This window comes from Rhagoletis zephyria, unplaced genomic scaffold (genome assembly GCF_001687245.7).
Source record: "Rhagoletis zephyria isolate East Lansing unplaced genomic scaffold, Rhagoletis_zephyria_1.1 Rzeph_scaffold_01821, whole genome shotgun sequence".
Taxonomy (NCBI): Eukaryota; Metazoa; Arthropoda; class Insecta; order Diptera; family Tephritidae; genus Rhagoletis; species Rhagoletis zephyria.
Window position 1 is genome coordinate 41,027 of NW_016158905.1, and position 13,375 is coordinate 54,401.

General features: G+C 34.4%; 1 protein-coding gene across 1 annotated transcript in view; it reads right to left on the reverse strand.

Moving 5' to 3' along the window:
• Nucleotides 1-1,499: 1,499 nt before the first annotated feature.
• Nucleotides 1,500-13,375, reverse strand: part of Npc1a (Niemann-Pick type C-1a) — a 35,572-nt gene continuing 23,696 nt past the window's right edge. Inside the window, exons 7-13 of the mRNA XM_017619258.1 lie at nucleotides 11,263-11,428; nucleotides 8,470-8,780; nucleotides 6,398-6,694; nucleotides 4,708-6,097; nucleotides 3,673-4,545; nucleotides 3,466-3,542; nucleotides 1,500-2,653 (exon numbers count right to left, since the gene is read on the reverse strand). Of these exons, the coding sequence (XP_017474747.1) occupies nucleotides 2,648-2,653; nucleotides 3,466-3,542; nucleotides 3,673-4,545; nucleotides 4,708-6,097; nucleotides 6,398-6,694; nucleotides 8,470-8,780; nucleotides 11,263-11,428 (3,120 nt within the window). The 3' untranslated portion in view covers nucleotides 1,500-2,647. The remainder of the gene's footprint in view (nucleotides 2,654-3,465; nucleotides 3,543-3,672; nucleotides 4,546-4,707; nucleotides 6,098-6,397; nucleotides 6,695-8,469; nucleotides 8,781-11,262; nucleotides 11,429-13,375) is intronic.

The following is a 13,375-nucleotide window of genomic DNA, read 5'->3' on the forward strand; positions in this document are numbered from 1 at the left end:
TGAAGCGCCTAGTCATAGTAGTGTAATGAAGCTTTTATACCGAACACATGTATTTCAATAAAGCTCTGTATATTATGATTCATAATCATGTTTTCGCCTAATCGTTAAAGCTTCACGAATCGAAGCGCCCAACATTGGGCGCGTTTCTAAGACGTAGCTGTTGCTAAACTGTTAAGTGTTTGTTTCAGAAACGCACAGTTGAGTAGTTCCGCTCAGCTCAACGGTTGGCAACTTTACACCATTTTTTCCATCATAAAATTATTTCGCTACATGAAGTCAACAATTTATTTAAGTCAAAAATGATGTTTCCCCTCCGTCAGTTTTCATAGAAAATTTAAATTAAAAAAAAAATAAAAAATTTCTGTAAATTGCTGGCGAAACTGGCTATTAATAAAATAAACCAAACGTGCAAATACATATATTAAAAATAAAATAAGAAAAACTCCATTATAAATCCTTTGCTATACATATTTTTGGCTTATTATTTTTTTTTTATGCTGTTTTATTTAATTTTGCTTGTTTACAAATGTTTTGGCAGTTTATGTATCATACCGTTTCTAAGACGTAACTGTTGAACTCTATAGTTGACAGCATTTCAGAAACAGTTGAGGTAAACAGTTGCGTCTTAGAAACGTGTCCATTGTAAGGTGCTGGTCGTTTTTAAATCGGCATTTGTTTACTTTTTTGTGTTGGAAATAAAAATTATTTTACATTTCAATAGGTAATAATTGAAAAATGATGATTTTGTGCTAAAATTCGTCCCAATTGTATTAAACCATAAGCGTTTAAGCAATAGTTTATAGCAGAAATATTTGTGGAAGTGTATTAGTGAGAAAGATCGGCCAGAAAATGTGTTATGTGTGTGCCAGCAGGGCTTATGCAGGGCGCACAAGTGTGCAGAAGTTGAGTCGTCATGCATTCGTTTCGGCATGACGAAACTATTACTCTACTATGATTAGGCGCGTAATGTGCGGAGTGCCTAAGGGTACATACACACAGGAAGCGGTGTCAAGCCGAGCGTAATGAAAGCTTCAAATTACTGTAGTTTATGCACATACATATATGAAAGTGTTCATACAGCAAGCCTTTTCAAATATACAAATTTGCAGCCAATTCCCTGCGAAAAGCTCCGGTGCATCTTGTTCAGTGTAAACAACAACCGTGTCTTTTTTATGTACGTACCCTAAGATGATTCTACTTAAAACAACTACAGTACAAATAAATCCATAGGTTTTTGTAATAAAATAAAATTTTGTTTATTTTCTTTATGTAGCTGATTCATAAATCTAAAATGTTCATTTTTCTAACGCTAATCGAAAACTTTCCTAAGTGGGTGTTTACAAGCATTAATTTTCCATGGACAATTTAGTTAACTTGAAGCACAGTTTTAATATTTTTTAACACCCGAAAATTAAAATCATTCCAAAAGGAATTCGCAAACAACTCAATACAAAATTATGCGTAAAGAACCAAAACAAAACCAAGATTTTTCATTGACAATGTTCGAATATGAAAGCTACATAGAAACTAAAAACTCAGTCTATCGAATAACGGTTTAAAAAGATAATAAAGTCGATTACCACGCATCTTCAGCTAATATTGCATGCGCTTTTTATTAGAATGAAATTAAGTGCATTTAACCTACAACGGAAAAAGTTCTAAGGCCTTTCTGAAATTGCAGTACACTAAAATAGGTAAATATAGTAAGCTAAAATGTATACAAAAATAATAAACATACTTGTGTACAAAATTTCATAAACATGCCAAAAAGGAGACGTGTTAAATATTAATTTCCATTCGCTTCAAAGCAATATTCGAAAAAACAATTTTTATAAATGCTAAGTGTATGCTATGTTTGTAGACAATGTACATTAAAAAATGCACTATTATTATTATGTATGTATGTGTGTAAATAAATATGCCAAACAAAAAAATATTAGAGGCTTTCTAAACTCAGTGACACATTGTAGTTTCCAGCAAAAGCTATTCAGTTCACCAGTCTATGGAAATGTTGTATATCTGATTTTTTCTTTGTTTAATACAAATATGGTTTTATTTATTTATTCTTGCTTTTTTTTTGTGTGTTGTCATTTATTTCCTGTATCTAAGTTTATCACAGAGTTCGATTTAGGCTGGTAAATATTGGTGCTTGTTGCTTTCTTTTACAAGAGCCTTTTTTACGAACATCTTCACTCGATCAGCTAATTGTGAAAATTACTATGAAAAATTGTCGGTTCGTTCTGTCTTTCTCATCTACTACATATACGTTGTTTTTTTTTCTTTTGTTACATTCGCTTTCGATGATAAATTAGATAAAAAATCATACATACATTTACATATACATATTTCCTTTGTACCCTATATTTTATATATATCCTGAACTGTTACAAGTGCAAATAAAGTTTCGCTTCTGCTTCTCCACTCTTCTCCGTTGGCATTTTCCATCTTTTTTGACTGGCGACGACGATGCTATTGATTTTCATATCAGAATCCGTTACGCTACTCATACTTCCACCGCTGCGCCATCGAGACACGCCCTACTTATATATTGATGAAAAAATGCTAATAAACTTGTTGATTGTGTTGATTGGATGATGTTTTTTGGACTTGATGGACATTCATATCTTTGGTAAATTATCGAATCGCATCACGTCTTTAATAAATAGAAAGAATTGTCAGGTATGAATTACATAGAAAAAGTTAGTTAAAATTAAAGTACCTATTTTTGAGATTTTTACTAAGAAGAAGTACTCATAAAACTCAACATATCCACAAAATTTCAGAGAAATCAGTTAAGTGGTTAACGACATATGAATATTTTATAAGAAGTGCTCGGAGGCATCGCCATTTTCTGAAATTTTTCATATGCGCCGAAAACATGTTATCGGCGAGTCGGAATGCTAGATCTGCCTCGAAGACGAAGAAACTTTCGTACAGCCTTAGCTAGACAAAGATTAACTGACTACAAAACTCCATTAGTCAAGCCCCACAAATAAGGAAATATACTCCTAGTGCTCTTTTAAGATTCACTAGGGAAGCCGAATGTGCCTTGGACATACTGGATTATGGACTCTCGTTAGAGATGCAAAAGACCTTTCAGCACGTAATGTATCTTGTTCTGACATACCCGTGCATTTATATATCTATCGTGGGCACACGTAAAAGAACGGAGCCACGAACGGCTTAATCAATCTTTTCATTCTGAGACATTCCTTTAGGTTGCTATGAAACCACCGTTGAGGTTAACAAAGTCATAATATCCTGTGTAGGTATAAAATAGTAAATGCACTCTTTGCTTGCCCAACCCTGGTTTATAGCATTAATCAATTCCTCATGCTGGTGCTTCAAATTCTGACTGAAAGACCTACCAAAAAATTGTTTAGGTTACACGCCTATTTAAGGTGCATACATACATCACGTCAAAACTATAAACACAAATCAAACTGATTTTTATACAAATCTTACCGTAGATAGTGATGTTTCTTGCACTTTATACGCCTGTCGTTGATAATTGACCAGCTTGGCTCTGTTAATGGGAGCGCCTATTTATAAAGAAAAAAAAAAAAACGAAGAAAGAAACGAAAGCATAAAATAAGAATTAGTTCAAAAACGTGAAATATCAAAAACAAACCATTTTTGATATTCTTAGATACTTGATTTTTGATCACTAACCAATATAGCTGAGAAGCACCGGCAGGAATATGAGTCCGTGAGCAGCACCAATCAAAACAATGCCCAAATACATACGGAAATAAAATACTTGAAAAATTTGACTTTTGGCAAAAGCCAAAACCAAAATACCGCCGAATTTAGTCAGCGTAATGCCAGAGAATATGGAGCTGCCCATTTTAGTGAGGCAATCCGCTGCGCGCTTCTCACGTGTTTTCTCCATTGAAATTGAGAAACTGTGCACCAGATGCGAGCAAAACTCTACCGAGATACCAACAGCCATTACCAGATTCACCAGCGATACAGCATTCAACGAAATATTCCAATAATACATAATGCCACCGAGATTTATAACAATCATTGTTATCGTTATGACCACCACCAACGATGAGTGTATATCGAAACCCATTAAAACAAAAGTGACAATGAATATCGCCAGCACTGAAATGCCCATGCTTTGTAGTGTGTCAGGCCACATAGTTAAATACTGTTCGTAGAATACGTAAAACACCGAATATGGAAATACTTCGACATCAAGCGCTTGTTCGAGCGGCACGCCTTGTGACATTAAGCGGCCACGCAACATATTTGTTACATTGGCGGAGATTTTGCGTGCGGCACGTAACGCTTCATAGTAGTCAGCTGATGTTTTCAATATGGAATGGTAAGCCATGAAATAGGATGCTTCGACGGTTGACAAATTTGTACTTGGATTAGTTTTATATTGTACAGCATTGCCGTAAGCAGCGTGACCAGCTTTAGCACAACTATCGTCAGGATTATCGCGTAGGAAGTAAGTTAGATATTTGCCAAAATCATGCGCTGTAGGACGTTGCATTTCAGTTTTGTTGATTACACAGCTGGAGCAGGCAGTGTCTGGAAATGGAAATGAAAAAAAAAATAAATAAATAAATCAAACATTCGGATACGCCATCCATGTCCTTCGATTTTTAAAGCAATCAGCAAAAAAAACCGGAACTAATCTTTTAAATATTCCTGTGCATTGATAATGCTAAAACAAACCCAATGGAAACTTACTCTGATGTGGACAAAAATCGCCAGTTTCGGGAAAATATTTGCAGCAACTTGACGATTGACTCCAATCAAAATAGTCATCAATCCAACTGGAGCCAGGACGCGCAATGTAGGTCACATTTGCACGACGACTGGCTAGGTAAACCTGCGTTAGTACACTGTCATCATTGCAAAATTTCCCGGAACAAACGAGATTTTGATGGAATGTTTTGGAAAAGTCCAGGCCGGATGACAAAACGAAGTAAACCGGTGGTCCAATACTCAAGTATTTGTTAAGCGCTTTGAAATAGTGTAGCACAAAACTATCTTGCGGCATTGACAGCTCCTGATCGAGACCGATCTCAATGCGTGGCGCTATAGCAACACTGCTGCATAGCCAACCAAAGAAGACAATCATAACAATGACACGCATAGTCTTTTGCATTAGGAATGGTACATAAACACTTTTAAAGAACTTGTACAGTAGACCCTCAGTGTTTGGTAGAGCGTCGCTTTTCTTGCCACGTATAAAGCAGAAAATATCCAATCTATTTTCAGCTTGCCGCTTGGTGTCGAGTGTTAGTAGACTGACGAAACAGGTAATTTGTAGTAAGAAGTCGAAGAGCAGCGCCATGCCAGCATACAAAGCGAAAGCCCTCACCGCAGGCATATCGGAGAGTCCGCCAAGGAAGAAACAGCAGCTTTCACTAACCGAAGTCAGCAACATTGATGGGCCAACGCGACCTAAAATGCGACCAATATGATCCTCGTGTGTTTCATCGGCGCGACGTGCATCGCGCTGATAAGTCTGCACTAATATGAAGATATTATCCACTCCCACAGCTAAAACCAAAAATGGTATAACTTCGACAATAATAAGTGTTGCTGGTACGCCAATGTAGCCGAATACGCCTACCGAAGACACTACGGATGCCAACACAATGATTACACCACCAACACCCAATGTAATTTTACTATCGATCAGCGCTCGACGTATCTCCTGCACATGCCCCAATGAAATGGCAATGTAAGCGAACATGATTAAATATGAAACAAGTATTGTCATAACATCGGACTGCGACTCGCGATTTAATTCATCCTCAATCGAACGTTCCGAAGTGAAAGCAATATCCATATGTTTGCTCATGCGAGTTTTTGTGTAATTCAACATAAACTCCACATAACGTTGCTCCCATTCCAATGCAGGGCGCAATTTGCTCTTATCATGATAATTGTTAACAAGGAATGTGAGAATGATGGCATTTGCGCGCTCGTATTTCGTATCGCCGGAAAGTTGTTCACCAGGCGGCAAAAAGCCACCCAAGGCGACAGCTGGATCCACTGGTCCGCCATAGGGGGCCAGACAAAGGTACGGATTCCGCGTACATTGATACAAGCCATCCAAGTAAGTTATCTGCGAAATGAAAACAAAGCATCTTTAGCAGGGGACATATGGGTTGTTATTATGGATTTACTCGTTATAACTTGATTCAAATTTATTCGGTTATATGTATGTGTGTATATGCATGCTCGTATTTATTTTGATATTTCGATCAAATTTAATCAGACTATCGGTTGAGGGCAATCGAAAAATCAAATATTATATAAAATAATAAAAATCACACCAAAAATTGTATCATGATTTATAAATAAATTCCTACTAAAGAATTTTGTATGCGAAAAATCAAACATTTTCTATGCACTCCTAGATTACCTCGAAATCGCCATCCTCATCGGTTTCATCCAAACGTTCGACATCATTGCCAAAATATCCCCAAATCGATTGCACAATACACTGCGAACTATCCTTCTTTGTTCCCTCGCTTGACAAAGGCGAAAAGCAAATATCCTCCAATACTGTGCCATTTTCCTTCCGTCCTAAATTCATAATTTCTTCCTGCAACTCGAGTACTTGCGTGAGGAAAGTTTTGTCAAAAACTGGACCGAAATGTAGTGGACCATTAGAGGTGTTGTGCATAATATCGGGCAAATCGACTGCGTGGATTATAATCTGGAATATCAAAGAAGTATATTTGATGTAAGATATACAATATTTTTCCGAATCGCTCTCGAGCGGTTTTCGTATAACTAATATTAACTTTCTCTTTCGAAATCTTTATTTTTGTACTTCGTATTCACGAATTATTCTTTTTTCGAATCACTCCAAAGCGATTTTTACTCTGGAACTGCTCCTGAACTTTAATTTTTATCTTTCGAAGCTTTATTTTTACTTTTAGAACTTAATTTCTTTTATTCATTTTATTTTTATTTTTTTATTTATAATTAATTTTTCGAAGTGATCTAAAATGATTTCTACCCTCGAATTGATAGCGAAATTTATATTTTTTTAAACCTTTTATAGTTTTTTCCTCGTTTTATGATTCCCGAATTTTCTTTTGTCCGAATCGGTTTTATACCCGAGCGCACTTGTGCACAAGGGTATATTAATTTTGTTCACATAACGGTTGTTTGTAACAGCCAAAACGAATCGAGATAGATATAGACAAATGTATACATAAATGCTCAGAATGAATAGAGAAGTCGATTAAGCCATGTCTGTCTGTCCGTCCGTCTGTCCGTCCGTCCGTGTACACGATAACTCGAGTAAAAATTGAGATATCTCAACGAAATTTGGTACGTACGTTTCCATTCATCCAAGGTAGGTTGGTATTGAAAATGGGCGAAATCGGACTTTAACCACGCCCACTTCCCATATAACGGTAATTTCCAGAAATACGAAAACTGCGATATTTTAGTAACTACTGAAGATAATTCACTCAAAATTGATATTTACAATAATTTTTAGACGAAAAATAAGAATATTATAAATTTTTGGAAAATGGGCGTAGCCACGCCCACTTATGGTTACATGTGTATATCTTGGTAACCGCTGCACCAATTTCTTCCAAACTTGGCACAGTTGTTGGGCCTTGGTACAGCATACTAAATGGCCGAAAATTTAAAAAATCGGACAATAACCACGCCCACATCCAATAATAGAGAAATACAAAATCTTCGAAAAATCAGTAAATTTTAAAGCTAATTTATTAAAAATTGATGCTTGCAACAATTCTTTACCAAGAAATACGTTTAGGGTAAAATTTTGGAAAATGGGCGTGGCACCGCCCACTTATGATCACATATCTGTATCATATGTATCTCGGCAACCGTTCTACCAATTTGTACCAAACTCGGTATTTTTATTGTGCTTGCCACATAAAAGCAAAACGTTGAAAATTATTGAAATCGGGCTAAAATTACGGCCGCTTTTGATATAACGGTAAATTTCATAAATGCTTGAAACTTCAATATTTCGAAATTTAAGGACGCTAATTTACTCAAAATTGATACACCCCGGCTTACCATCTAGCGGTAGGTTTCGAAAAGGTGAAAAAACATATATTTAATACTTGCACCGGGTATTTAATATTCGGCTCCGCCCGAACTTAGACTTTCTTACTTGTTTATCTTAAGTCTTTGCTCGCAAAATATTTTATTTTTTTTTTTGCATTTCACGAGCGTTTTCGAATAGCTTATTACATAATTTTCTTCTAAACTTTTTTTTTCATAATTTGCAAGTTATATTTTTTCGAATCGCTCTAGGATATTTACAATATTCGAATTACTCGCAAAATTTTAAAAATTATATTCTGTCCACATTTTATTTATGCGGGGTTCTTTTATTTTTGTCTTGGCAAAACTCCCGTATACCTATATTTTTTCCTTCGAAAATTATTAACACGCAATACACATCAAAAAAGTTCTTCAATCCATCCACTCACTCACCTGCTCGATGCGATAGAAGGGCTGGAAATGCGAATCGAAAAATTCCCGTTCAATACGTGATTCTGATTGTGGCGAAGCCCATAATTGCACTGGATCGGTAGTGATATGCAGGAACTTGATACCATAACCCATGGCTATGACAAAACAAATGCCACCGATTAGCGTAATTTTTGGACGTTTAGCGAAGAATTTGCCCCAAGCTGTGAAAAAGGCTTCGAGACACTTTTCGGTTTTAGCGCCGAGATTTTCAAAATAACCAATTTCATATTCATCAAGTTGTACCTGAGCACCGTCGACTTCATTTTCATCATCTACAAAAAAATTAAATTAGAGAAGAAAGTGTTAGCATACAAAATTTGTAAATAAATTTCATATATACCCAATTAAAGGAAAAGTTGTTAAAAAAATATTGCACACAAATAGCGAAGCTTTGAAGTGAGTTGATACATTATTAGCAGAGAATATGAAGAAAATAAAACTTAATAACGAGCAGTATGAAAGTTTCGTCAGCATCTTCAAACTACATACTTAATTGTGCAATTAATTGTTGAAGTCTTGGAGATTTTAATTATCAGTTTTCTAATTAAGAGGGGAAAATGGTTTTTTAGTATTTGTAAAAGTTAGTATTTAGTAGTAAGCAGTGAATTAGCAACTATTAAAAAATCACTTTGGAGTGAAGAAGAGTTTGACAAGTGAAAGTCCATAATTTGATAGCATCAAACCTATATCAACTCTGCATCATGGTTGTTTTTTGTCAATTCATGAGTTTAAATATACTTAATTTCTTAAAAAAAATTAACTGCTTGCATTTGGGTCACTAATTAATTTTTTTTTTTGTTTGGCACGAGTTTAATTTTTCAACACGCGAATTGGAAAATTTACAACAGTCTTTCGAAATTTTTTTTTTAAGTCCACGAGCCAGAAAAAATTCTTGTTTTATATATGTAGACTGAGGTGCATTTCCAAAGGAAAGTTGTGGTTTTTCTACCGGAACTTTAAAATTTATTGTATTTAAAGGCTTCCGCCAAAATGCAAAATTATTAAGATTTCCGTGAGCTAAATCGATTTGAAAATCCTTTAAAAATGTCGTTATTTTTATGCAGGTCTTTTCAACTTAAATTCTTCTATAATCTGAGTTGATTTAAAAAAAAAAAACAAAAATTTAAACTAATTATGTAACTAACCAGGTGTACTCTTGTTTTCGTACGAATCGAAAATTTGAAATTTTTGTATAGAAAATGATAGGAAAATTTCATGATATTTATAGAATACTCGATTTTGGAAGGTATTTTCAAATCGGTGCAGCTCACTAAATCTTCCGAAATAAATTTTATAATTCCAATGTAAAAACTGTACCGATTTTTATTTTTTTTTTTTAATGAATGAGTGAACGATGCACCCTAATATACATATGTATAGGTAATTATAAAGTACTCGCAATCTGGTTAATGAATCCTTATTTTTTGTCCCGATTGTAATTTTCAGCTCACGAGTTGAGAAATTTGTTCAAGTAAGTCCGTTCCGTTCAAAATTGTTACCAGATCAAAATTTTTGTCATGAAAAAAATTCAGATCGCTACTACAAATAAATCTCAGTCGCATTTTTAGAAAAAAAAAGACTGCTCTCTTTTCACTGATTCATTTTTTTCACCAGTTTAATTTTTACATATAAACATACATATTTACATTTTATGTAAAATTATAAAATACTCGCGATTTGGGTAGCGAATGCTAATTTTTTGGCATAAGTTGAATTTCTTAGCTCGCGGGTTTAAAAAGCTTTTCCAGTGTTAAAAATACCGCCTTTACACGTATATTCGATTAATATATGTTATATTTTGTTATCCGGATATCCGGTTAATATCCATTTGTTCGGATTTTTTAATGAGATATTCAAATTATCCGGATATTTAAAAAACTTGGTTACAACTCCCAGCCCTACTATTTACGATATACAAAAGAATAAATAAAGAATTTTTTTTTTATTATACCATCGAGTTATTTATTGTAAATCGTCACTAGACACGAATAAAGGCGCAAGCTCAAAAGTTGACCGCGAAAAAAAACGCAACAATAAAACTTCAGCGAAGAAAGACTCTTAACATAGTTGACGGCGAAGAAAGACGCGTTAAAATATTTGACGGCCAAGAAAGACCCGTATACTTATTTTCGCGGTCGACTATGTTTGCAGGTGTAACATTCCCCAAAGAGTTTTTAGGGAATGATGCTGAAGGGACAGTCTTTGGCCAGGTATAAATCTATGTTTACGCGTCTTTCTTCGCCGAAGTTTTCCTTAAGCGTCTTTTTTAGTAATATTATCTTTACACGTCTTTCTTCGCCGACAAAAACACAGGTGCGCCTTTCTTCGTGTGTATAATTTTTTTGGGGAAATTTCAAACGGTTTTTTTGGAGAATTCAAACATGAAAAAGTGCAAAATACTTTTCTACTTACAAATTTAATGACGTTCTTTAAAGATGCGTGCTTACAATGCAATGAAATGGGAACTAACGTTTTTTTTTTCCTTTAGTAAAATGCTTAACAGCGCTAACTCTTTTACAGTTATTAATATTTCTACAGTTTATAGCGATAACGAAAATGAAAAGTAAAACCAATTAACACACATAAACGCGCACGCAGACACACACACACACACACAGTTGCGAAAACTGTTTTTGAAATATAAATAGATGGACAGCAGCAGATATTTACACAAAGCAAATCAATTTCGAAACATGATTTCACAATCATATCTACAACACTAAATTTGTTTCATAACTTTCAAATTCAACATACTGGCCAGTTGTGATTGAAGTGGGGAATCCTCCTCGGGTGCAAACTCGTTACTCACTTGTCCACCAGTAAATCGGTTGTTAACTGTGGCGCTACAAAGCCCACCACTATTCATCAAACCATCACCTACTAGATAACCAATGCATAAGAAGATCACATACATAAATATTAGTTAAGAAAAAAATAAAGTATAGTATAAGCTAAAGCATGGAAAAGTATGCGGCATTTAGAAGTGTATGCCAAGGGCAACACTCGATTTTATTTCTCTCAAATATGAAATGAATTTTCAAAATCACCTTTAGCGGTTTAGTTAATTTGCAGTTGGAAGCGTAATTATCTTAACATTATATCTATTACGAATATTAATATCATTAAAAACTTTGTAGTGGCCAAAATAAATTAGCCAGTATCTACAAGGATTCTAGGTTCACTTGCTTTTTTTTTTGTATGAATTAAACTTTACAGAAGTTTCGTTGTTGGCGTCCCCTCACTATTTCTTAATAAGGATATTTTTTTTTTGAAGTCATCACACAATTATCATAAATATTTTACTTGGAACGGTTACGCTTTGAAAAAAAAAATAAGGTAGCAATGGCGATGACGGGTCGAAAAGCAAGTACGAAGTATCTAACTTTTATAAGAAGCTTCTCAATAATGCTCTACTTTTCGCGATTTTCTAGCTGGCGAAAAAAAATATAACTCCATTACCTTTGCTTAGACGTGTCGAACCATAATTTTGTTCGGCAAAAATAACTAAATATATGTACATATGTGCATCAACATACATAACATAAAACAACTGTAAATGACCATAAAATTTTCAATATAATTTTGTTTTGTGGTAGTAATGAGTAGAAACTAAAATATATATCACGAAAAATAAGCATTTTATATAAGCAAATTAAGCTGAATAAGAGTCTCTCAAGTCTTGACAGAGAATAAAACGGTTAAATATGAGTCCTGGGAATCTGTACCCAAGCTACTGAGCTACCATATAAACGTACGGCTTGCGTTTGCTGAAAAGTTGAAATTTTGAACAAATGATTTCCAAAACGTAATTTTTTATGACGAAAAAAACAAACGGTTGTTGTTGTTGTTGGCTTTCACAAGTACTGGCAACCTTGCAAACTCGCGATTTGTTTAGCTTTTTCATATGCTGGAAAGCTTATTAAATTTGCTGGGAATCTCTCTGAAAATTTTTGGATTTTTCAGCAGGACAATGCACCAACACATACTGCACGCACCACAAACGATCTTCTTTCATCTAGAAATATACCAATTACCAGTTTTTGAGTGGCCAGCGGTCAGACCGGACCTAAACCCAATTGGGGACTTGTGGAACCTACTTTCGAGCAAAAATGGTCGGCAGTCAGAGACCATTAAACAATTCAGAAACTTTGCTGGTTAAGTGGAATGAAATAACCCCATTGCCATTGAAACAGTTGGTGGACTCTATGTCGAATAGAATTAACCAACTTTTTTTTAAGAAAGGTTAGCATATTAATAATTAAAAGAGCAAAGAAGTACGTTTTGTTAAGTTAAATTTAAAATATTTCGGCATGCACATATAATTATATTTAGATTTTAATATTGAAGATGAGTTTTGTCTTTGGCTACTACTATTTACATCTATAAAACAAAAATATATTCAAAAGTTTGTGGTTATTTCCAGTTGTTTTATTTCAAATCATGTTTAGGCACATATGTATGCTTATTTCCCTGATGTAGTCTGCGCTATGCTCTTTTCGACAAATACATTTGTACCTTAAGGTGGTCCAAAAATACATAAGAAAATTAACTTTTTTAATTTTTCCTGCTGCCACCCCCAGAACTGAAGGATATCAAAAATAAGGAGACACGAATACTTTTATTTTGAAATCGGTTAATATTTACCCGTGCCGCCGAGGTTTTGAAGATTTCCATGTAGTATTTTACATGGCGAAAATACATTTTTTCGTAGAATTGCTATAAAATCGTTGAAAAATAAATATTTTTTGATCGAATAAGACTATTTTCCTTCAGAAGTCTTCAAAAAATAACACTATGACGCTTATTTAACTTAAAAATTTTACTTAGTGTGTTTTAATAACCGATAATCCTATCTGTTATATACAAA